Here is a 22,068-nt window from a genome sequence, read left to right as displayed (position 1 = left end):
TGCTGTGAAAACAGTACTGCCCTGGAGGAGGCATATGGGAAGGATCAGAATCAACAGCTGCATGTTCTCATCAGCACGTGACTTGGGAATGGCTGGCTTTCACACTGAAAGACGACACCGTCAGCACCAGGCCTTGCTCAATATGCTTTTATTCCGCCTCTCGTTTGTAAAATGGTGGCGGTTGAATTTGTATTCTTCTGCAGACACGCACTTGCATCAGCTTGCACAAGAGTGCCATGCAAACTGCAACGATTCAATTGTATGCAGAAAAGCATCAAACCGGGCACTGTTGACCAACTGCTGATACAGCACAGCACAGATATCAGCATTGCTGTATACCCCTGCAGAGTCTCCCAGAGTAAAAGCACAGAGAAGTGTAATAAAGCATTGGAAAGCATGCAGTAGATACGCATTGTAAAGACCAGACAGGTAGGAAAAAACAATTCAAAAAAAGGTAAACCATGGCTAATGCAACCGTGGGAAATACGTGTGGAAAACTGCACCCATACAGTGAAAAACTATTAGAAGGACAGACTACCGGAAGCCGTGATAGTAGTGCAGCATTTAATGTTAGATTTTGAGATGTCACATTTTTCAAGTTTTGTCAGTTTTCTGTCAAGTATATGGCAAACTACAAGGCGGTGTGTATTTCAATATGTCAACGTAGCATTATTCAGCAGGTTTCATTCGACTTTCTTCATTCTATAGGGTGATGCTAAAATGTTGTCCTATACCTGTAAATTAACACGCCTTCCCCTTTAAGATCCAGCCGGCGTGGTTTATCAGTCAGAGCATGCGCAGTGTCAGTGTGTGGGTCGAGGTTTAAAGAGAAGGAGGCGCGCTCTGGGCGGAGTGAATTGATACAGCTAATCAGCGATAACGACCAGGCAGTAACGGCTGACAGATCGCTTTATTGATATTGCCATTAGTAGTCCTTAAAAAACAAACTAGGCACGATGGAGGAACTGAGGGAAGAGGTATTGCTGGAGTATATCTCGGCTGCTGGAGGCAGGGTGAAGAACTCGGATTTACTGAAGGATTTCAAACATTTCATTAATCATAGCGACAAAAAACTTCGTGGTGAGTGTAATAATAATCATAATCATAAAGGTCATTCGGTTCATGTGACTAAATGCACTGTAGCACGGGGCTTTAACTTTCAACTTTTATTACGCCTGAAAAGTTAGCTATGATGATGAAAAAGTTTAGACGAGACAGCTTTCTCAACATCAGGTAACTAAACTCCAAACTGTCAATTCGCGAGTCCTGGATACTGTTGTCATTTAAGAAGGACACAGCGGGTCAGGTAAACAATGCAAACGTATGGAATTAAAAAAAAACAAAAAACTCAAGTTTCAGTAAACGTAAACAACATCTGTTTTGTGTTTTATGAAAAAAAAAAAAAAATACGCTCTCTGCTGGTTTGTATTCGTGCAGCACACCAAGTAAGCTTCTTGTGCAACGAAAGTGAAGCTATATGGTGTGCGCTGTGCGGTATATCCAACATACTCGGTCCAGACAAACGGTACAGAACATCAGGCTATTGGATAACCCGCATTGTCTGCTGGGAACTGGTAGCTTCAGTTACAGATTAAATGGAATGGAACGGTAAAGCAGAATGCATTATCAGGAGAGAACAGCGAGACGCAGCTGCAGTGACTCGATTGCTGCAGCTCGGTGATACCCACAAACTTGCAATGTGTTGAGAGCTAAATTCAGCAACTGCTTGTGCGGTTCCCGATGCTTTCAGTATGCTTAACCTTGTGTTTTAACAACAGAGACCGAGGGACTGCATTTACAAAGGTTTGCAATAGTTAGTGTAATAAAGCATAGGCAAGCATTGTGAAGCCCAGAGGGGTACGGTAAAGCCTATTAACAAATGTGTTAAATCTCCCATAGTTTTAACAAATGTGTTAAAACTGTGGGAGATGCGAAAATGCCTGGGGAAACGATATACTCTGCAAATGTAGTGTTTTTATAAGGGTGCCCTCCGCTCAGGGACTGTGAGTTTGTATCCTGTCACCTGAGTGGTGATCCAGCGAGGGGTAAAGAGAATAGGGGCCATGCTAATATCAACCAGGCCCCTGGCAGTCAAGCAAATACCTTTACTGCAGCATAGGCGTTTGTGAAAGGATGTTTCAAGTCTAACTAGTGAGAGTCGCCCATTGAATGGAACTTGAATTTAACCTTCCGAGCTGTAGAGAAGCACCAAGAAGATTTTCCCACCTTTTGACTGTAGCAGTGAAGTTTTTCAGCCCTGTACGCTGCACCGAATCTCCAATGCAAAAGTGCACAGATATGGAGATACAGTTTTGCATCCTTGTGTAAAATTCTATAGCTGTGCAAATGTGTACCTGCAGCTGCAACAGAGAATTCCTTCTTCCTGGAGACAGGATTCCTGCTGAAGAAAAGTGATCTGATCATGCAGGGGTGACGAGGTTGTTGGATTTCGTCCTTGAACAGGAAAGTTGCTGTGATTATCTGTCTTTACATCACAAACCCGCAGATGGGTTTGCAGCCTGGTCTGTTACTGGGTGGGGCTGATCTTTCTCCTACTAGGGGGTTTTGAACTGCTGTGATTTAGACAATCCATTTCCTGTCTATACCCAACTTGGTGTACATCATTTAAGTGCAACCCGTGTCGTTCTAAGCCACCTTCTGGGCACTTAACAAACTGCAGCTCTGCTGTTGAATACAGAATTCCTCTGCTTGGGACTTTGTGCCTAACAGGCTGCTGTTTTTATTAGGTTTCAAATAAAATTCTCATTTGCTGCAGAATGTGAAGCTGTGACCTGGCCACAGGAAGCCCCAGTCACATCTAGCAGGGCTTTCCTCTGCATTACCTCAGGAAGGACGTGCTTGTAAAGAACGCTGCCGGGCTGGGAGGGTGTGGTTTCAGTAGGCAGGTTGACTCAGGGGTCCTGGTGCGGGTTCAAACTGTCCGACTTGTTTGGAAAGCAGTCACTATGGGGATCAGCGTGACGGCCACTGTTCTGTAGTTTAATCAGAGAGCTCTGTCTCCAGAATGCCTTTCCTACAGAGATCCCCTTGTTAAAAAAACAATCTCCTGTGACCGAAATGATTTAAAAATACATCAATAAAAACACAAAACTGGTCTTTGCACACCGACAAGCTTAAAAGTCTCTAAACGCACAGTATTCTCTGGAGAGCACAGTGCAGTAAGTGGAGCGCCTTTTTTCATCTTCTCTGACCAGTTTCCTGAGCATTTCCTTTTTTTATACATCTGTGTTTGGGCCTGCAGGGGACAGATTAGCACAGAGACAGAGAGAGACACACACACACACACACAGACAGACACAGAGAGAGAGACACACACACACACACACACAGACAGACAGACACAGAGAGAGAGACACACACACACACACAACATACAGAGACAGAGAGAGACACACAACACACAGAGACAGACAGACAGACAGAGAGAGAGAGAGAGAGAGACACACACAACACACAGATAGAGACACACACACACACACACCTCTCTTCCAGATTACTTGCAGAATCAAGTCCAGGAGAAAAGCACTTTCTCTTTATTCAATCTGTGGTGGTGAGGAATGCATGAATCTTTGAGTCTTTGGAGTAATAAAATAATCTGAATTAGAGCTACAAAGAGACTGTTAAAGATATCATAGAAATCCACTGCTTTATTAATATACCTGTGTGGTTCAATACAGATCTTCATCGTATGCCCACGTTCTGCTGACCGCTTGTCCTCGAGAGCCTCTAGTGTACCATCACTCTGCTTTTTGCTCGTGTTTTTATTAAAGGGAATGTTATAAATGTATTATAAAAATATAAATGCTTAGTTCAAGTTGTGCAGTGTGTTTTTCCACTGTGTAAGAATGAAGCTGCGGACCCAGATCTGAATTACAGTGAAGGCTCAGCGAGTCCCAGAGAGGAAATGGAAAGAGAGTTTGACTTGAGGGGTCTGTGAGAGTTCGCTTCCTGTGGATGCGAGGGCTGGTTTCCTTGTCGTGCTGCCAGGCGCTTTGTTTGTGTTACACCGAGCTGTGTGCCTCCCGATGAGGCTGCTGCTGGGAAACAGCAGGGGATTTTACTTCTCAAATTTCTACAAGAGAAACTGCGTACTGGCTGGGAGTTTGTGTGGACCAGGAAGAGCATGTTTATCAGGGATGGAAATAAGACTCCATTTGCATAGCAGTTTTACCCATTCCGGGTTTTATTGTGAGCTTGATTAGCCACAGTGAAAAGGTAAAAAGCTCAAGTGTGTCTTATTTAACTCAAAGCAAAACCAGGAGTGGATCAAACTGCTATGCAATGGGACTTATTTCCATCCCTGGTTTATGCCTGGGTCCGCGGGCCCTTTGAACTGTATGTTTATATATGGTTTTGAATTTCTCTCCACAGCCAAACACAGAGACGACTTTAAACAGATCATCGATAAAATTGCTCTGGTGAAAACCGACAATGTAAGTATAATGTAAGGTGCTGGTATTGAATTTAGTGGTTCAACAGTAGGGGGCAGTATAACATGCTTTTACACCCTTTATTTTTATTCACAAACTGTCAGAGTTTCTTTCTGCTGTTGCATCTTTATAACGTCAAAAAGACCAATTCTCCTACGTCTTCAGTTTAGTTACTGCTTTGGCACGTGAACCTGCATTTTGACTCCACGGGGGGGATCTAACCCACATCCTTCTGGACCATCCAGTCATTTCCGTACAGCACACAGCATGTTTTTGACAGAGCATTAAGCACCCTGTTCACTGTGCTGATCATGTATCTTTGGTTTGTTTCAGGGGGAGAAGTTTCTTTCTCTGAAGAAGAAATACAAGCAGCAGCAGCTGCTGCCAGACAGAGAGAGGGAGCCTGGGAGCGATGGGGAGCGGGCCAGCGTGCCGAGACAGGGAGGGATGGTGATGTGGGAGGGAGGGGAGGTTTCCACTGGGCTCGGCGCCCAGGTTCAGCCCAGCCTCGAACCCTCTACCCCTACAGAAGCCACACAGGACCTTAAAACGAACAGCCCTGACAGGACGGACAAGGGGAAAAGTGCGACGCAGAACAGAGCTGTGTGTTCCTGGGCTGGAGGTCCTGCAATTACAGTGACGGTGTGCTCGGATCCTCCCACACAGGTCTGTGGGATTTCAGAGCACATTTTCCTTCAACGTTCCAGTGCATCCTGGTGGAGGATTGTAATTTAAGGACATTGTTACAGGGTGGTAGGGATCCTCTGTCCGGTGCGAGAGAGACAGAGGTGATGTTTAATCGTGGCGTGAAATCTCTTCTCTGTGGCACAAGAACCAAACTTGGTTTTAAAGGTGCATCTCAATAGCAGGCTCATCTCTTAACTGTAGGAAACGCAGTGGCAGCAGATAGTTGTGATGTGTTTGTGGTTGTATTGTACTTTCACACTTTGTCACTCAAGCAGTTAAGCCCACATATTCAATTCACACTCCCTTGAGACTTGCTTCCTTCAAACTTCACACACAAGTCATCGTCTCACTGTCTTGCTCTTAAACACTCCTGCTCAGAACTGCACAGTTGCTTCCATACGGGGAAATGGGCAGGGATTTCTATTCATATCACACTGGAAATGCTGAAGCCTGCTTATAAACACCGTCTTCTATAGACCAGTGGTCTCTTATGCCCTGTCGATTTTAATAAGAAAACGTGTGCTGGCACGTTTCACACAGCTCTTCTATTCCAGAACTCTTTTCTTACGTTGCGTGTTCAGTTACTTCACTGGTGGTTTCCCTGTGTGCTGGCGTGCAGTTGAGAAGCACTGAAGTGATGTCTGCTACCCATTTCCCTGACGGCGTGATGTTTCACGTTTTCTGTTTTCTTGTTTCATGTTTTGTGTTTTTCTGCTGTAAAAGGATCTGAACCCCAGCGTGGTCTGGGAGGAGCCGAGCCCCCAGGAGGGTCCCCAAGAGCAGGAGCAGCCTGAGAGCTCCAGACAGGCTGCACGCAGCTGGGCCAGCTCCCCCCAGATAGAGGACCCTCCAGCTCAGAGCCCCAAAGAGGACGAGCCGGACGCTGTGTCCAAGGTAAGAGCCCACAACTGGGGAGGGTGCGTTCCCTTTAATCCCGTTTCCAGTGTAGATTCGCTGAGCATTTTATTATGATGCTGTGCAGCACTGTGTGGAAGAGACTACGTGTGCAACGTCAATGTGTGAACGGAACAGATTCAGAATAAATATTGAATACAAACCAGCACTCCCCCTACTGTATCAACACTACAGCTGGCCTCTGTGTTTGACCTGCTTATCCTTGACAGTGGTTAAATGTTTATGATAAATTGTAAAGGTTTAACACTTGCTTAGACCTATAAACTCAGACTCCAAATTATTACCATCCCTATCCACGAGTAGCATGGCTCAGTTCAGACACTTGTAACATGTAGACCAGAATGGAGTTTAAGCATTTCTTAGACACTGCAGTACCTCAACAAACCACAAGATGGCGTACAAGAAACACCATCCCTGAAGGCTTGCGTCAGGGACTGAAGGGTTCCAGTTGAAAATGAGTCTTCCAGATGTTTAAAAGACATCCACGGTAGAGATTGACAGTCTCTGGTTCACAGAGCTCATGCTGTTAACTCTGCAGAGCAGCAGGTAACTGTGGTGTGAAGACGATGAGCTGGGTGTTATTATCCTGATGCTCTTTAAGACACAGCGAAGGAGGCTGGTTAATGTTTACAGCTGTGTCTGTTGGCGGCGTGTGCCTTGACGATCCTCATTCGAAATGCTTTTGAATGAACAGAAGACTGGCCAATCAGAGTGCCAGGTTTAGCATCTGCATTTTCATGCAGACAGAAGTATACAAGCAAAGTATATGCATATATGTATTTATACAGAGTAACAAAGAAATGTGACAGAGGCCTGTCTGAGGTGCAGACGGACAGGAAGTATTTCCACAATGCATGCTGCAAAACCCTGACTGATGAAAGTTAAGCAGCTTACAGCCATTAATACATTGGGTTGGCTGAGTACAGTTCATTTTCCCGGACGTTTCTGGCAGTGATAAGTAAGAGTGAGCTAAGTGTGTAATTATTTAGTGCATGCGAGGCAGTGTTTACAGCAGAGGGATAGAGCAGGGCAGATTCCCATTGTGCTGGAAGCTCCCCAGGCCTCAGAGTCAGGCTATGAAATGCAGCTTCCGGCACTGAAATGACAGGCCCAGCCCCTTTTAATAAAGAGGGGCTCCAGCATCGGCTCCCAGGGGATCCCTTTCCAGGATTTGCAGCAACTTGGAGAACAAAATATTATTAAACATGAAGTAACATAACCCACTGCTCCCTGAGATAACCTCATGGGAAGAAACTGCAGTGTTTAAGGCTGGCTTTCTCCCAGCGTTTGCTTTTTCAAAGGCCAAAAAATGCACTGTCTAAACACTTCCCTCCCGGATCTGCTCGTCATTAACCCAAAACGGTTTGAATCGGGTCGAATGACGCCCTTGAAGGACCTCCAGAATTCCTTGTGGCTGTAAAAATCATATTAGTCTAGAGTCTCTGTAGACTTGAATTGGCTGTTTTGTCTACTTTTGAAATAGCTATATAAATCTTTCACGTCTTTTATTACTTGGGTATAAGACCGTCCTTAAACCCTGGTTAAAGTGAAACTGACCTGTGTTTGAGTGTGATGAGCTGTGGATCACGATCGCGGAAGGATTTGCAGTCAGCAGGTTTCAGTTAGAGTTTCAATAGCTGCTTTCTCTTTGTGTTTAAGCTGGCCTCTCGTTAACGAACGACGTACCAATGCAGGAAAAAAAAAAAAGAAAAGAAAAGATATCTGAGTTCAATGAAACAGAACTAGCGGCCAGCAAATTGTTCAGCGTTTCAGGCAATTATCATTTCTCCGCAATTGGCTGCAATTTGGCATAATGTGTAACTATTACGGTTTGTGTTGGTAATTGCAGTGTTTTAAACTGATCAGGCTGGGATGGGACTCTTTGCACAGACCTCCTGCGGGGCACAAAGGCACTTCATGCATGGGAAATGGCTGGGTTTGATTTGTTTCTTTAAATAAGTGTACTTTTTAAATGAAGTACTTTTCTTTCTTTCTTTTTTTTAAAAGTTTGAAACGTTAATGGCCGTAGAAGCAAAGCTGTAGTCTTGCAGAACCTGGTGCATACATGGACTGCAGTGTAAAAAGCTGAGACTATTGGAATTACATTTGGGTAATCAAGCTGCGTATAGATGTTATCTTATAAAGTTTTATATATATATATAGGTTTTTTGTTGTTGTTTTTTTTGGTCGTGTCTGAGTTGTTTTCATAAGGTAAAGGAAAAATTGCCCCCTTTTCTAATGCATTGTGTTCTCATTCTGTCGTTAATCGGCATGTTTTTCAGTTCGAGTCTGAACAGGATGAAGACGGCACTGGGAGTGTGGGATCCTCTGCGATTGCTGTAAGCACTCCTTGTCTTTTCTGTATTGGGGGTGCACATGCATGCAGTGCAATGATGTAGGGACTTTCACTTCCATACACACACACATGCCCTCAGAATACACACACACATGTAATCTCACAAGGCATCTGAAAGTCTCACAATATAAACTTTATTAGTAATGAATGCACTTGTAAGTAGAGTTCGGGGTATTGAACTGTTCTGGCGGGAGTGTTGTTTGTGCTGAATGTGGCTCTGATCTGACAGACTCGTAAGATGCTCTGCCTGCAGCAGTGCGTTCTTCTCAGAGGAGAGGCACACCTTGTTCTCTCTCTCTCTCTCTCTCCCTCCCTAGCTGGACCCGCTGGAGAAGGAGTGGATTCACTCTGCAGCCTGTGCGAGACTCCCGGTTCTCAACCATCTCCTCCAGCAAGACCCCACCCTGGTATATAAGAAGGTAGCACAAATAAAGACTGTTGTCATGACTGTAAACAAACGTTCGGGGAAAGAAGGACAGTTAGTTCTGTGCATCTGGCTCATCGCACCAGATTGGGCCCCTGAGTGTCAGTCTTTACCTGATGCACACACTGCTTGCATGATGGTTTTTCAGTGAAGTTATACTTTGTGTTAATGACTGTTGGTGGAATAATTCTTCTTTTTGTTCTGTTTTGTTTTATCTCTTCAGGACTTCACATCTGTAAGTATATTACTTTTCTTTGTAATGCTTTTTTCCATATAGAATGGATGCTCGCCAGGCTGATTAGTGATTGGATCATTTCACTGTATGGTGTTTATTATTATTATGTATCCAATCCCATCACATTAGATCATGGATGGCGTATTCAGTCTATCCATGTACAGGTATTGTAAATAACAGACAGTGTGTAATAACCCAAGCTTGGGCGTTGTGGTGACTTCATCAACTCCTTTCTTCATGTGAAACCCTCAGTGAATTAAACATCCTCTAGTATTCTGTTCTGTATAGTGTTGTGTACTTATGCTCTATATCCTGCCAAAAGAAATGCGGGTGAGCTCCTCTCTCAGTACAGACAGAGCCCCGAGATGTGGGAGACGCGCTGGTCCCGGACAGCGTAACTGTCCAATCAGCTGCAGCTGGTTTGGCTGTGCGCTGCTCTGCAGATCAGAGCCAGTAACATAACCAGTCTAATTCTTCCTTTTGTTTTCTTTGGGGGTCTCTGCTGTTATTCCTGCCTGTGCGTCTATCTTCTCTCCCAGGGGGTAAGTTACTTCAATGTTATTAAGAGCCTGTGCTTTTAATTGCCTCAGCATTTTGACTTTTTTAGATAATTACATGTGCATCAATTACACATCATGACATTTTTGGCTTCTGCGTTTATTGGATGATTGTATGCCAAGTGGCACAGCTCCTGATGATTTTTACATTAAGATTGCAAAAACCTGTCAAGAATCCACTGAGAACCACAATTTAAATATGCACCCTCCAGTTGTTTGATATAAAAAATAAGGCCCTATATAGATAGATAGATACCATTTTTTTTGTCTTTCCCAAGAGTAGAACATTGATCAGGACTTGTAATTAAAAACTTTGTTACTAGTTTCTTTTAGCATTGTTGCATAGCTCGCCTGCCTTATTCTCATCACCACTACAGCTTGGCCTGTACATTTTCATCACCTGATGCAACCAAAGCTTGCAAATGCAGTTCCGATCACGAGACTCCAAGGGAGGCCAAATCAGTCAAATAAAAAGCATGTCCAGGAAGCAAATTCAAAAGTGCAGATGAACCAGTGATAGTGCTGCCTGCGTGAAGACTGAAGTCCAGAAGAAGACTTCTTCGAAGGGGGGAGATTGACACTGAGCTGATGCCCACATGCTTTCTTGCTTTCGAATGATTTAGCGGAGGCTGATTTTAATTCTGCTGGTCGACCCAAACCTAAATCCCCACTGAGCCATGCTTCAGACCACCTTCCGAGGACCACCAGAAACCCAGCTGTCTCCACTCTGACAAGATACATGGCCTTCATTCAAGGGGAAGGGATTATAGGATTCCTGGAGCGCGACAAAGTCCCGAATGGCTCATTAAAATAATCTGAAAGTAATGGAGGAGGCAGGATTGATTGAAGGTGTTTTAATGCGCTTCACACTCTTTGATGTGATGCACTGGAATCCTGTGCTGCTGTACGTTGCAATATTGTGTGCCCGTTACTGCTGAAGTAAAGCCAGCGTTTCTTCCATGGCCTGGGTTCACAGGGGTTAACGTTGCCATTGTCAGCACACTGGATTGTTTGCATTGGCAGCTCAAGTGAGGGGCAATCTCATGAGTGTTAAAAACCAGTCGTGTCTTATTAAACTAGATCCACTTTGTAGAGACGAGTGGCTGGGAAGGGACACGCCTTGACAGCCTCTTCTCATTCCCTAACTCTCTTCTGTTATGTTTGGATCAAGGCTTGCTGCCACGATGGCAGTGTTAAGTGCAGGCAGATTGCAGCAAAACGAGCTGCACTCGTTTCTATGATGAGATAGATTATATATATATATATATATATATATATATATATATATATATATATATATATATATATTTTACATGTGTTTTATTCTACAGAGAAAAACAACACAATTTCTGTTAAAATTACAGTTCAAGGGTTAAAATGAGACTACCCAATGGCAACCAGATGGGGCTTATTGATAGCCTGTCCCTGTGAAAGTAGGAGGTTAAGTGACACAGCATGCACGTATGCCACCAGTCCTGTTGTTTTTACAACACTTCTAGCATTCAAAATGGTACTTCCAGTAATGTTGTCTTGTGGGTCCAGTAGACATGGTGTGTAATACTTTTCATAAGAAGTCTTAATCAGTTGTCTTATTTATAAAGGTTTCTCGTAACACTGTGTGTGTGTGTGTGTGTGTGTCAGTGTGTGTGTGTGTGTGTGTGTGTGTGTGTGTGTGTCAGTGTGTGTGTCAGTGTGTGTCTGTGTGTCTGTGTGTGTGTCAGTGTGTGTGTCAGTGTGTGTGTGTGTGTGTGTCAGTGTGTGTGTCAGTGTGTGTGTGTGTGTGTGTGTGTCAGTGTGTGTGTCAGTGTGTGTGTGTGTGTGTGTGTGTCTGTGTCAGTGTGTGTGTGTCAGTGTGTGTGTGTGTGTGTGTGTGTGTGTGTGTGTGTGTGTATAATGTGTGTTAATTAACTCCTTTTGTATTTTCTTTCTTTCTGTTTTTTTTTACATGTTCCACCTCCCCCTTCAAATGTGTTGCCGGCCCTGCTGCAGTTTGTAAGTATGCTGCTTCTTAATCTTTACACTGAGCATCTTAACACATCAGGATGAGGCCAGCGTGTTTCGCACTCCTCCTATCTGTGCTGCTTTTTGTCAGCACGTGTTTTCCACATCAAGGTTGCAGGTGATAAAGCAGCAGGATATTCAACAGGGTTTATTTCCAGGGTATTGTGTTTCTACCTGCACTGTGTTAGATAACCCAGAAAGCACACAGAGGTATATCAGTAACAAGTGCTTAAACAATCAGACCAAGCACAGAATGGATTAGCAGGGATTGTTAACCGCTCCGTTTAGTAATTCAGCTGCAGTATCGGGATGTCAGGATGAGCCATTCTCTTGGGGCGCTCCCAGGGGGGTAGGGTTACTGTTTACTTGGTTGTTTTATTATGTCTCGGGGTACGGATGTATATTTATTGAGGTATCGCGACAGTTAGTTATTGAGCATTGTAATGAACGTGCCCATTAAAGTCGCTTGGCTTGGGATGTGTCTACATGTGCTGTGTCTTATCTACCCAGTATTGAGTGCTGAGTAAACCATGTGGAACGCAGGGATGGAACACAATGGCCTCTAGTGGGCGCTCTTGAGGCCCGTTGGTGCATTGCACGTGATTGATTGATTGAACCATGAGCAACTTAAAAGCTGTGTGCTTTGATGCCTGAGCTCATTCGTTCTGAATCCTATCACTCAATGATGAGCACTTCCACTTAAACCACCATGCGATAGGGGCTTCAGTGCTTTTTTGTTCTAGTTGCACGCAGAGTGTTTTTCACAGAATGTCTGAGCAGCACTTGTCTGAGTGAGCAGCATCCTGATTGTACTGATCAGTCACTCCAATCAATCAATCATTCAATCAATCAATCATTCATTCAATCAATCAATCATTCAGTCAATCATTCAGTATTGCGAGACAGATGCATGACAAATACAAACCTGTGACTATACCTCCAGAGACACTCGGACACACAGGCTCCTTGCTGTGAGAGCTTGGCACAGGGATTTTCCATTATTACAATCAGTAAGGAAACGCTACGCTCTCAGTTGCTTTATCAGCACAGCTGGTCCCGCAGTTTATCATTGATAATCAGTGTAACGGTTGAAAAGAGAAGTGTACAGTAGACGAACGACCCTCCATTCAAAAATACTATTTTCAAATCTTTAAACAAGCGAAGGAAATCTTTTACTACTACATATCATTGTTGCTTGAAATCCAATTGCAGCGTCTAAATGAATGTTTCATTAGAAAGTCCCCACAGCTAGCCCAAGAAACCTGCCGTGGAGTGAGAGTAGAAGGGAAGCTTTTTAAAAAGACGCTTTTCTGAACAATAAAAGTCATTCAGTAAAACTCTGGGGAATGTTTTCAGCAGTTACTTTGTTTGAGAAGGGCAAATTTGTAATGTATTTACCTAAAAGGATAAACGAACACAGACATGCACGTACACACACACACACACACACACACACACACACACACACAGTCTCCTAACTGTATCTTCTTGTTAATCCTGACACATGTTCAGTGCTGTCAGAGCTGTGCATGAAAAGCCATGTCGAGTAATGATTTCAAAGGAGAAAGTCAGAGGGGGCCATTCAGCATTGCTTAGATAGCAAATCTAGAGTAATTGCAACAAGTCTGTAAACAGAAAGAGAGACATTGGTGAAACTCGCTAATCACGCATGCAATTATACAGGGAACACTTAGTATAATTTTGGACATCATTTTTGTTGTAAATATGAGGCTTGGTAATTGCGCTGGGTGTTCTGAGCGTTGGGCGGGGAGACAGGAGTGATGGTTTTGGGGCTGATGAGTTGGGTGGGTTAGGCATCTGAGGGTCACACCAACATCATCAATCACGCGGCCTCTGACAGCCGTTCACACCCTGCCCTGCTGTGGGCACGCTCGGTTTGTTGTTTTGTAATTAGCCCCGTTAAATCACAGGAAACGTCACTCAGCCTTTTGCACAGCTGGCCAGTGCTGTCAGTGAGCCAATCGCAGAGCAGCGCTGCGGTTAGATTGACTGCAGCAACAACAAAGAGCATCTGGTGAACCGCACTGCGCACAGGCTGCAGCATTGGAAAGGGCGAGGGAGCTGGGGGGGCTTTTCATCAGCTTAAAGATTCCTTTCTGTGCCAGTACAGGTGCACAGGAGAATCCAGTTACTGAGGCTTCCAGGGGAAAGGTTTCAAACGGAACGTATTGGAGGGGCCGCGCAGAGTGTTGCAAAGTTGGGTCTGTCTGGGTTGTGGAGGAAGCGCAAAAGGAAGTGGTCATGCTTTATGGTGTTGATTGGTGGGAAACGTACATGTGCTGATCTGGTTGCAGTTAGGAGTCTGAAATCACTTTTTTTTCCTTTTCTTTCCCCTTTTTAAAAAGACAGCGTTGCACTGGGCAGCCAAGCATGGTAAAGAAGACATGGCGACCATGCTGGTGGATGCAGGGCTGGATGTCAATACCAGGGCAGTGAGTATCAGGGTCCTAATACCAGCTCAGAGAGGGGTGAGGGTGTTAATACCAGGGCAGTGAGTATCAGGGTGCTAATACCAGCTCAGAGAGGGGTCACTTTAGCGTTTGGTGCTGAATGTTCAGAGTGTTGTTTCTTATGAAGGGTTGAATCATTACATCATAATGTGTGACGTTTATCTTGAGTCTATGAATCTGTATACATATAGAAACCCCCAGTATAGAAGCAGTAGATGAATGGGGGGGGCAGCTTATCAGAACATCAAACTGAACCAGCCTGTCGTCTACTCAAACCTGTCCAGTGCGTTTCTAGGGGTCCGTGCTTCAGTAACACATGCAGAGATGACATGACTGTCATACACAAGCATAACAATATGTTCTTCTTCTTTTGTGTTTTTTTGCATGTGTGTCTCGTGGTGGATTCCAACAGCATGTAAGTTTCCTGTGGTTATGTATTTCTACTTCAGTCCTGTTTTGAAATAGGATGCAGATAACAGGTATTGTCCTTAGCGCTAAGAATATTCCTTGAAGAGTCACCGTTTGGTTTCTCGTTTGATGAGAAATGATTCTGGTGTCAATAGCTACGTCCACACTGCATCGTTGCGTGTTACTCTTAACACCTCCCTCGTGTTTCCATGGCTCACCTGATATTGAATGACGAGGGCTTGATATGTAGTGAGAGACAGTGAGAAATGAAGTGCTTTATACATGACCCTACAGCTCCTGTCATTAAAGAAGGTCACTGGCTGTGTTCCTGTACACTGTGTGATGACATCACATTTCATTTCTGTTCTCCCCTAGGGTTACACCCCGCTGCACATTGCAGCTCTGCACGACCACAGGCACATCATCGATCTTCTAATCAACTACGGTGAGGAGCCTCCCCATAGACCACATCCAGGGAGCTTCACACAACATCCAGGGAGCTTCACACAACATCCAGGGAGCTTCACACAACATCCAGGGAGCTTCACACAACATCCAGGGAGCTTCACACAACATCCAGGGAGCTTCACACAATATCCAGGGAGCTTCCCCATAGACCACATCCAGGGAGCTTCACACAACATCCAGGGAGCTTCACACAACATCCAGGGAGCTTCACACAACACCCAGGGAGCTTCACACAACATCCAGGGAGCTTCACACAACATCCAGGGAGCTTCACACAACATCCAGGGAGCTTCACACAACACCCAGGGAGCTTCCCCATAGACCACATCCAGGGAGCTTCACCCAACATCCAGGGAGCTTCACCCAACATCCAGGGAGCTTCACCCAACATCCAGGGAGCTTCACCCAACATCCAGGGAGCTTCACCCAACATCCAGGGAGCTTCACACAACATCCAGGGAGCTTCACACAACATCCAGGGAGCTTCCCCATAGACCACATCCAGGGAGCTTCACACAACATCCAGGGAGCTTCACACAACATCCAGGGAGCTTCACACAACATCCAGGGAGCTTCCCCATAGACCACATCCAGGGAGCTTCACACAACATCCAGGGAGCTTCACACAACATCCAGGGAGCTTCACACAACATCCAGGGAGCTTCACACAACATCCAGTGGAGTGGAAACACACTGGTGTTCCTGCTTTCTCTTGCGTTCCAGTATTGCTCTCCAGTGTTAGTTCCACTGATTTATTTATTGTTTCTGTTCACGTATTCTAGGTGCAAATCAGAATGTGAGGGATTACAGTGGCCACTTAGCTCTGCAGTATCTCAAAATGCAGCATTCCAGTGATGGCAGGAGTGATCCACGTAAGTTTAGTTTCATATCTTTATCTATTGTTTTAATACAGAACGCTGTATGTAGCTCCATGTAACACTGCCATTCAATTGACCGTGTCATTTTACTTGTGATGGGGTCAGTCTTTACAAACTTCTTTTACACATTTCCTTAGTGGAGGCTTCAGGTTTAACGGGTGCAACTCACTGCAGGCCCCTCACGATGAGATTCTGTATCAACAGCTCAGGGTAATTAGACCTTGAGGTTAAACCTGGCTTTGATCTGGCAAAGAGGTGGTAGGGGGGAGCTGTCCTTGCTTTTCATTCGCACTCCAGCCAGTAGAGGGGGCCCTTTTGAGATCCTTATCCCACCCATATCATTAATACTCTCTGTCACATGATTTCCAGCAAGCTGACTCCTGTGCAGTAGAATGCGTCACCAGTCACTACCGATTTAGTTTTCTGTGGTTTCTTGCCCAGTAGTATTGAGTAGTATTGACACCCTCCCCCTGATCTTTTCAATGCAGCTCCCTCTAGAGAGATGTATTTTGCAGTAACATTAGCATTGCAGTGAGCCCATGTTCAGATAAACGGTCCCATCTGGTTTCATTCTGCTTTCGGTCCCAGAATTCCCGGTTTGTCACGGGAACGAGCGCAGGAACAGGAAGCTGGCGACGCTTTTCTCTGGGAGCTCGAAGAAGAGGTGGGGCTCGGCAGAGGACCTTGCGAGCGGGGAGGAGAAGGGGGGCGGGTCCCAGCTGCTCATGCCACCAGCGTTCAGGCCCAGGAAGTTCTCCCGGTAACAGCTGGAGGCAGAGCCAGCTCCTCCCGATCCTCCCCAAGTCCCTGCAGCTGCACAAGACCAAGGGTGCCATGGAAGGAATGGCTACTCCAGCCTTGAAACCGCTGCTTTTAAAATGAAAAGCTGGGATCTGTTCTGCAAAAATATAGCACAGCGTTTTCCATAAGGGATTCAAGTATCTGACGCTACAGTCCTTTTAAATATGCAATTCTTCCTGTATTTGGATAAGGGGCTGAGAACGTGTCGCTTCTATTTCTTTTTTTGCTTTTATTTTGCTGTCTCCAAAACCAAGTTGCTGTGCATATTGTCTCAGATGTTTCATATCAATGCTACCACAGTTCTAGAGGAATCACACACAGCAGTGTGTATTTTCTGCACTAAAAACTAGGTAAATAGATGAAGTACGGCAATAGGGGTCCTGCATTTTTGTGTAGCTGTATGTATAGATTTGTATTTTTTACAGTGTTGTATGAATTGGCTGATGCTCTTTGAAACGCTGGAGCGAATGCAGGGCGACCGACTCCCTCCCTTCAGACTGCAAGAGAGCGTTTGGGTTGAGTGCCGATGTCGCTTCTGCAGAGTACCTCCAGGAGCCTCCTCGAAGGGTATGACATTCATGAAGGGTTTAAAGGCAAGCCCGTGGTGTTTGAGGCTGCAGTGAGGTGTTAAACCCGCCCGCCTGAAAGAATTCCAGAATGGAATCCGGACTCTTAACGTTCCACGAGAGTGTTTTGATGTTCTAACTGCATTGTGTCATGTAAACAGCACTGCAGAAGTGTTGAGCTGGGACAGCAAGTCTTACAATGTTACAAAAGAATTGTTTGTCATTTGATTGTGCTGTGTGTGTGTTTTTTTTGTTCTTTGTTGTACAGAAGTTTGCAGGAAGTAACAAATATCAAGCTTAGAGATCACATGTTCTTAATTCATGGTCTTAATTATATATATATATATATATATATATATATATATATATATATATATATATATACCGTATATGCAAAAATATATATTTGCTGTTTACTCTATTTTTGCAATTGGTAAAAAAATAAATGAGGAGACTTGCAAACATATTTATTGATTTATTTATTTTTTTATTCTATTTGATTGAACATGTATTATATTCAGCATCTAATGATCTAATGAGATCAGCTCTTCTGGCTTCTGCTCCATCAAACCTGCATCACCCCGACCCTCTCCTCCTCTTTCCTTTTCACTACAGTAATCTCATTTTTACAAAGTGCCTTTGATCTACAAAGTCCGCTCTAATTCACTTTGAGGGGCACAGATGGAGCAAATATGGGAGCCGGTGGCTGTCCGTACGGCTTTAGCTCCTAATTCCAGATTAGCTGAGAAGGGTTGCACTTGTTTTGGGTTTGGATATCGGAAGGTGGGGTCGGGGTAAGAGGGAGGCTCTGTAATAGATATTTATCTCACCACCCTCCAGCTCTCAAACAAAGCCCCCTGTGAAGAGATTATAAACCCAGGGAGGCACATTAACTGTAATCCCAGCCTTTGAGGCCTGCAGCCCCCCTTTTCCCTTCTGTTGCGCGGGGTGCAGGATACCGGGTCAGGCTGGTCCTGCTGTAGAGAGCGCGAGCCTATGGCAGCACACTATGAAAAGGGGGCTTGAAAAGCACAAACCGCTGTGTAACAGCTTCTCTCCCTTTTGAAGAGATTAGTGTCTGCATTGTTGCTGTGGCTGCTCATTTCCATTAAGCCCGCACCTCCCACCGCTCCGCAGCTCCTGTGTTGCATTGTGTAAGGGCAGCCCCTGGCTTCCTTCTACCTTTTGTCTTCCCAATGATCTGAAATGTAGATGTCATGTTGCAGATTTCTACAAGTGCATTAAGTATTCACCACGGAGCTCTGTTTACAAGAACAAACGGTCGCACCAGCTTGTTTTAAAAGCTGCGCTGCTTTGTGTCCCAGGAAAAGCAGAGCAGGGCCCCTTGCAAACTGTAACACAGGTTCTGTGTTTCTGTTTCTCAGAGAAGTACCCCAGCCATGAACAAGTCACAGTTCACAGTGTGTTGCAGGTAGTGTACGGCAAGTTATTTCATTTACAGCAGCAGGAAACAGACTGAAAAGCAAAGTATGCATCTGTGTTGAACAGAGGAACATGATAGCAACAGCATTGAAATGCTAGCTCTTATCACGCAGCACATTTTCAAATAAGCATTTCATTGAAATACAAATGTTTAGGATTTCTTTTTAACATTTTTACACAATTAAAAAAGCCTTTCTAGATTGATAGACAGGATAAGCCCACAATAGTCTTTCTTCTTTCCAGCCCTGGGAGGGACAGTCGAGGCTTTAAATCCGTCTCTTGTCTTTTAGAGGCAGTGGTTTTTTATTATTATTATTAGCTATGGCAACAGTACAGATTGTGACCAAGATTTCCTTTTTTGAACATTATTGCTGGTTGAGCAGAAACTTCTCTTTTGATTTGTTTTGTTTTGTATTTTAATTTTGGAAATAAATTTCACCTCTAGTCATAGTTCGGGTGTTTTAAGTTGAAATGACATTTTACAAACCTTTTCTTTACAGAAAGCGTTCATCCTGCCACACAAGGATTGTGATCTGTATTAGGGGCAGTATCATAGAGTGGAAAGATTATTACAGGACATTACAAGATAGTGCTGGAGATTTGCAGAGTTTATTAAGATAGTGTTGAACCGTTAGATCTCTAACAGCGTGTACAAGGATGGTATATAACACCAAATTATGCGATTGCTTAATCTCAGGGATTGATTAATCAGATATTGAGTTTGAAATTTATTTCAGAACTTGGCAACTAAGACCACAGTGAACTATTTTTCAGAGTTCAAGTTACTTGTAAGATGTTATAGCTAACTTGAAACGTGCAAGTGTTTAAAAACTGAAAACAATTTAAAAGGTCTAATTAAGCAAACGATCAGTTCAGTGAAGGGTCTCGTTCAGTAATCGAGAGTTCAGTTGGATTGAAAACCAGCAGACCCAGTGGGTCCCCAGCACCAGGGTTGAGAAGCACTGGCTTAGAGGCTTCAATTCCAGTTACCGCTTTGCAGTCCTCCTGTCCCCCCATCATGCTCATAAAAAGACCCTTTTATAATGAAGTAACCCTATCCAAGCCCTTTCCCTCAGTGCATCTCTATGCAATCAAGCTAATCAGGCAGCTACAGATGAGACATCAGCCCTGGTTACAGTGGACACAATAGAATACAAAGCAGAGAACACAGTAACAGCAAGCAGTGGGAAAAGAATTTGCTTTTTTAAAGTTCCAACTGGCCCATTTTCCAGCCCCCTGGAACTGCCTACATCACTAGGCATGGAGATGCATGGGGACGCGCTTTGCCAATATGAATTGCATACTCAAAGAGGCCACCCGGTACAAACCCCATCAATCAGCCCCATTCACATGGGAGTGGCGCTGGCTGCTTTGTCTCACCTAACGAGGGGCTCCAGCCCAAAGGAGCGCATCCCATCATTTGGAAACGGGGGGGGGACACATTCGCTAGCTCCAGCTGTCAGGCAGCTTGTCGGTAGGTAACGAACGAGGCCTGTCACTCACCCAGCAGTGGACTGTCTGTCAGGGCTGTTTTAAAGGGCTGCAATTATGAAGCCATTAACAAAGACATGCTTTAATCAGTAAGAGATTCCAGAGTGATAGAGTGAGGCTGATAAAGGCAATGACAGGGGTGGATGGATGGATGGATGGATGGGGGGCAGGGGGTTGCATGATGGCATGTGAGATCCTGTTTTCCTGCATCATTTGATTGGAGTTTGTAACTTGTGGATCTTCACACCCTGCTGAGAGCAGGGGGGGGGGGGGGTGTTGCATAATCAAATGCATCTTTCCAATTCACCACATTGGATTTGTGTTTGTAAGCTGTTCTTGAAACCACATTGATGAGGCCAGCCTTAGTAACACCTTCAGAGGCTTCGCATCAATGAAATCCTGGAGTCACATTAATCACAGGGTATAAGAAAACAAACAGCAGAAATGCACTCACAAAATAAGGGCAGACTTTATATATATATATATATATATATATATATATATATATATATATATCAGTAGCAGTGTGTTTCCTACCCTCATTGTGTGGCATAGCAGTTTACTAGCGACCCGTACACAGACAAGCACGTTTCTTAGTGATTAAGGAGTAGCAGTGGATTCCTTAAGACCATTCGCAATTGCCTAAAAGGATAACTCAGCAATCAGGAACTTACCCCGCCTATCCTTCTGAGGATAAGGCACAGATAGAGCTGCAGGTTTATTACATCTAACTAACATGAGATAACAAGACCACTAAACTGATGGTGTGGTGTGGTGTTAATACAGACAGCTCTAGAACATGTGCGTAGTTTGCATACCCTCTTTTAATTATTCAGGTGGTTGTGATGTTAGATTTGACGCCACTTCAAATCAATTGAATTGGCTTCGTGTCATTTTATCGCGTCATCGTTCTCAGCTCAATCCCTCACTGCATGAATTGACTCCCCCAGGTACCCCCAGAAATAGCGCATACAGACAGGCAGCCTGCGTATCACTGACACGTAAGCAGGACACGTGGCAAACGGCTCAAATGTAAGTAGATATTTCGGGTTTAATCAACCAGTGTGTGCTGCTTCTAGTGTTTTCAAAACCTCTGTGCAGCTGGTGTGAGTAAACTGCTGAGACAACATGTGATCCCAGACCAAGGTATCTCCGCAGCCAGCAGCGTGATGGTGAGCGCAAACGCGCTGCTCCGACATGCCGCGGGCGACAGGTGACGCACACCTGTATTGTTCAGTGTTTTGCTAAAGGCGAGGGAAGACTCAAAAGCGAACCATCTAAACACAGTACAGATAGTATCTCGGCTTGTTTGTTTCATCATTAACATTCTGCAACCGCCCGCTTCCCCACTGCACACCTCTCCAGCCCCTCGGGTCAGCTCCTTCGCGCAAGTTGAGCAAATCGGCCCTGCCTAGTTAGTAAACTGGGAGCACTGGGGCTGGCCCTCTGCGTTCCCCTGTGCACCGTGACAACAGCCCGACTGGCAACACTGTCTGCTCATTGCTAAGTAAGACAGCATGATTAAAGTCAGGACGTATTATAATGTGTGTGTTAAGATCATTTGGAAGAGCATTGCCACTGATTCTCTTCATGAATGTGCTACAATCCGTTTATTATTTCCAATAGAGCAGCTTCAAAGAGCTCCTGTTCTGAGCTCAAATATGTCATGGAAAAATTATAAAGAAACGCGTTATTGTGTTGCGTGTCTTTAAGTTATTTTTCAATGATCTTCGGACACCCTTGCAATGAAGACCCCCGCCTCTGTGTGGTTAATCCTGTTTAAAGAATGAATTTTCTGACAAAGTTATCGGTACCTATTGTGAACTTTGTTTTACATACAAGATCAAATCTGTTGACGCGCATCTGCTACAGCGTGTAAACAGAGCACGCGGTATTCCTATTCATGAACTCGTGAC

At 44.5% G+C, this 22,068-nt stretch overlaps 2 protein-coding genes across 6 annotated transcripts; both read left to right on the top strand.

Moving 5' to 3' along the window:
- Positions 1–792: 792 nt before the first annotated feature.
- LOC131702113 (ankyrin repeat domain-containing protein SOWAHC-like) lies at positions 793–10,856 on the top strand. The gene is made up of 7 exons (XM_059004034.1): positions 793–1,080; positions 4,393–4,454; positions 4,785–5,117; positions 5,862–6,032; positions 8,336–8,392; positions 8,727–8,828; positions 9,057–10,856. Exons 1-7 carry the CDS (start codon positions 957–959, stop codon positions 9,108–9,110), a joined length of 903 nt encoding a protein of 300 aa, XP_058860017.1. The 5' UTR covers positions 793–956; the 3' UTR covers positions 9,111–10,856.
- A 577-nt stretch (positions 10,857–11,433) lies between these two features.
- LOC131702114 (ankyrin repeat domain-containing protein SOWAHB-like) lies at positions 11,434–17,667 on the top strand. Of its 5 annotated transcripts, none has more exons than XM_059004037.1 (5): positions 11,434–11,617; positions 13,997–14,079; positions 14,881–14,950; positions 15,756–15,845; positions 16,440–17,667. In XM_059004037.1, exons 2-5 carry the CDS (start codon positions 14,032–14,034, stop codon positions 16,613–16,615), a joined length of 384 nt encoding a protein of 127 aa, XP_058860020.1. In that variant the 5' UTR covers positions 11,434–11,617; positions 13,997–14,031; the 3' UTR covers positions 16,616–17,667. The 5 variants fall into 5 exon arrangements, 3 of the variants coding, with proteins under 3 accessions (XP_058860020.1, XP_058860019.1, XP_058860018.1); XM_059004036.1 differs by having other exon boundaries at positions 13,993–14,079; XM_059004035.1 differs by lacking the exon at positions 11,434–11,617 and having other exon boundaries at positions 11,641–14,079.
- The last annotated feature ends 4,401 nt before the right edge of the window (positions 17,668–22,068 follow it).

The sequence above is a fragment of the Acipenser ruthenus genome, chromosome 29 (genome assembly GCF_902713425.1).
Source record: "Acipenser ruthenus chromosome 29, fAciRut3.2 maternal haplotype, whole genome shotgun sequence".
Taxonomy (NCBI): domain Eukaryota; kingdom Metazoa; phylum Chordata; class Actinopteri; order Acipenseriformes; family Acipenseridae; genus Acipenser; species Acipenser ruthenus.
This window is presented reverse-complemented; position numbering and strand designations above follow the sequence as displayed.

What these genes read in the sequence shown, in the direction of transcription:
- LOC131702113 (XM_059004034.1), top strand. Translation starts at nt 957, where the DNA reads ATGGAGGAACTGAGGGAAGAGGTATTGCTGGAGTATATCTCGGCTGCT. An exon ending in AGCCGGACGCTGTGTCCAAG is followed by an intron (nt 6,033 to 8,335) that starts GTAAGAGCCCAC and finishes CATGTTTTTCAG; the next exon opens with TTCGAGTCTGAACAGGATGA. An exon ending in CCACCCTGGTATATAAGAAG is followed by an intron (nt 8,829 to 9,056) that starts GTAGCACAAATA and finishes TTATCTCTTCAG; the next exon opens with GACTTCACATCTGTAAGTAT.
- LOC131702114 (XM_059004037.1), top strand. Translation starts at nt 14,032, where the DNA reads ATGGCGACCATGCTGGTGGATGCAGGGCTGGATGTCAATACCAGGGCA. An exon ending in CGATCTTCTAATCAACTACG is followed by an intron (nt 14,951 to 15,755) that starts GTGAGGAGCCTC and finishes CACGTATTCTAG; the next exon opens with GTGCAAATCAGAATGTGAGG. An exon ending in TGATGGCAGGAGTGATCCAC is followed by an intron (nt 15,846 to 16,439) that starts GTAAGTTTAGTT and finishes TTTCGGTCCCAG; the next exon opens with AATTCCCGGTTTGTCACGGG.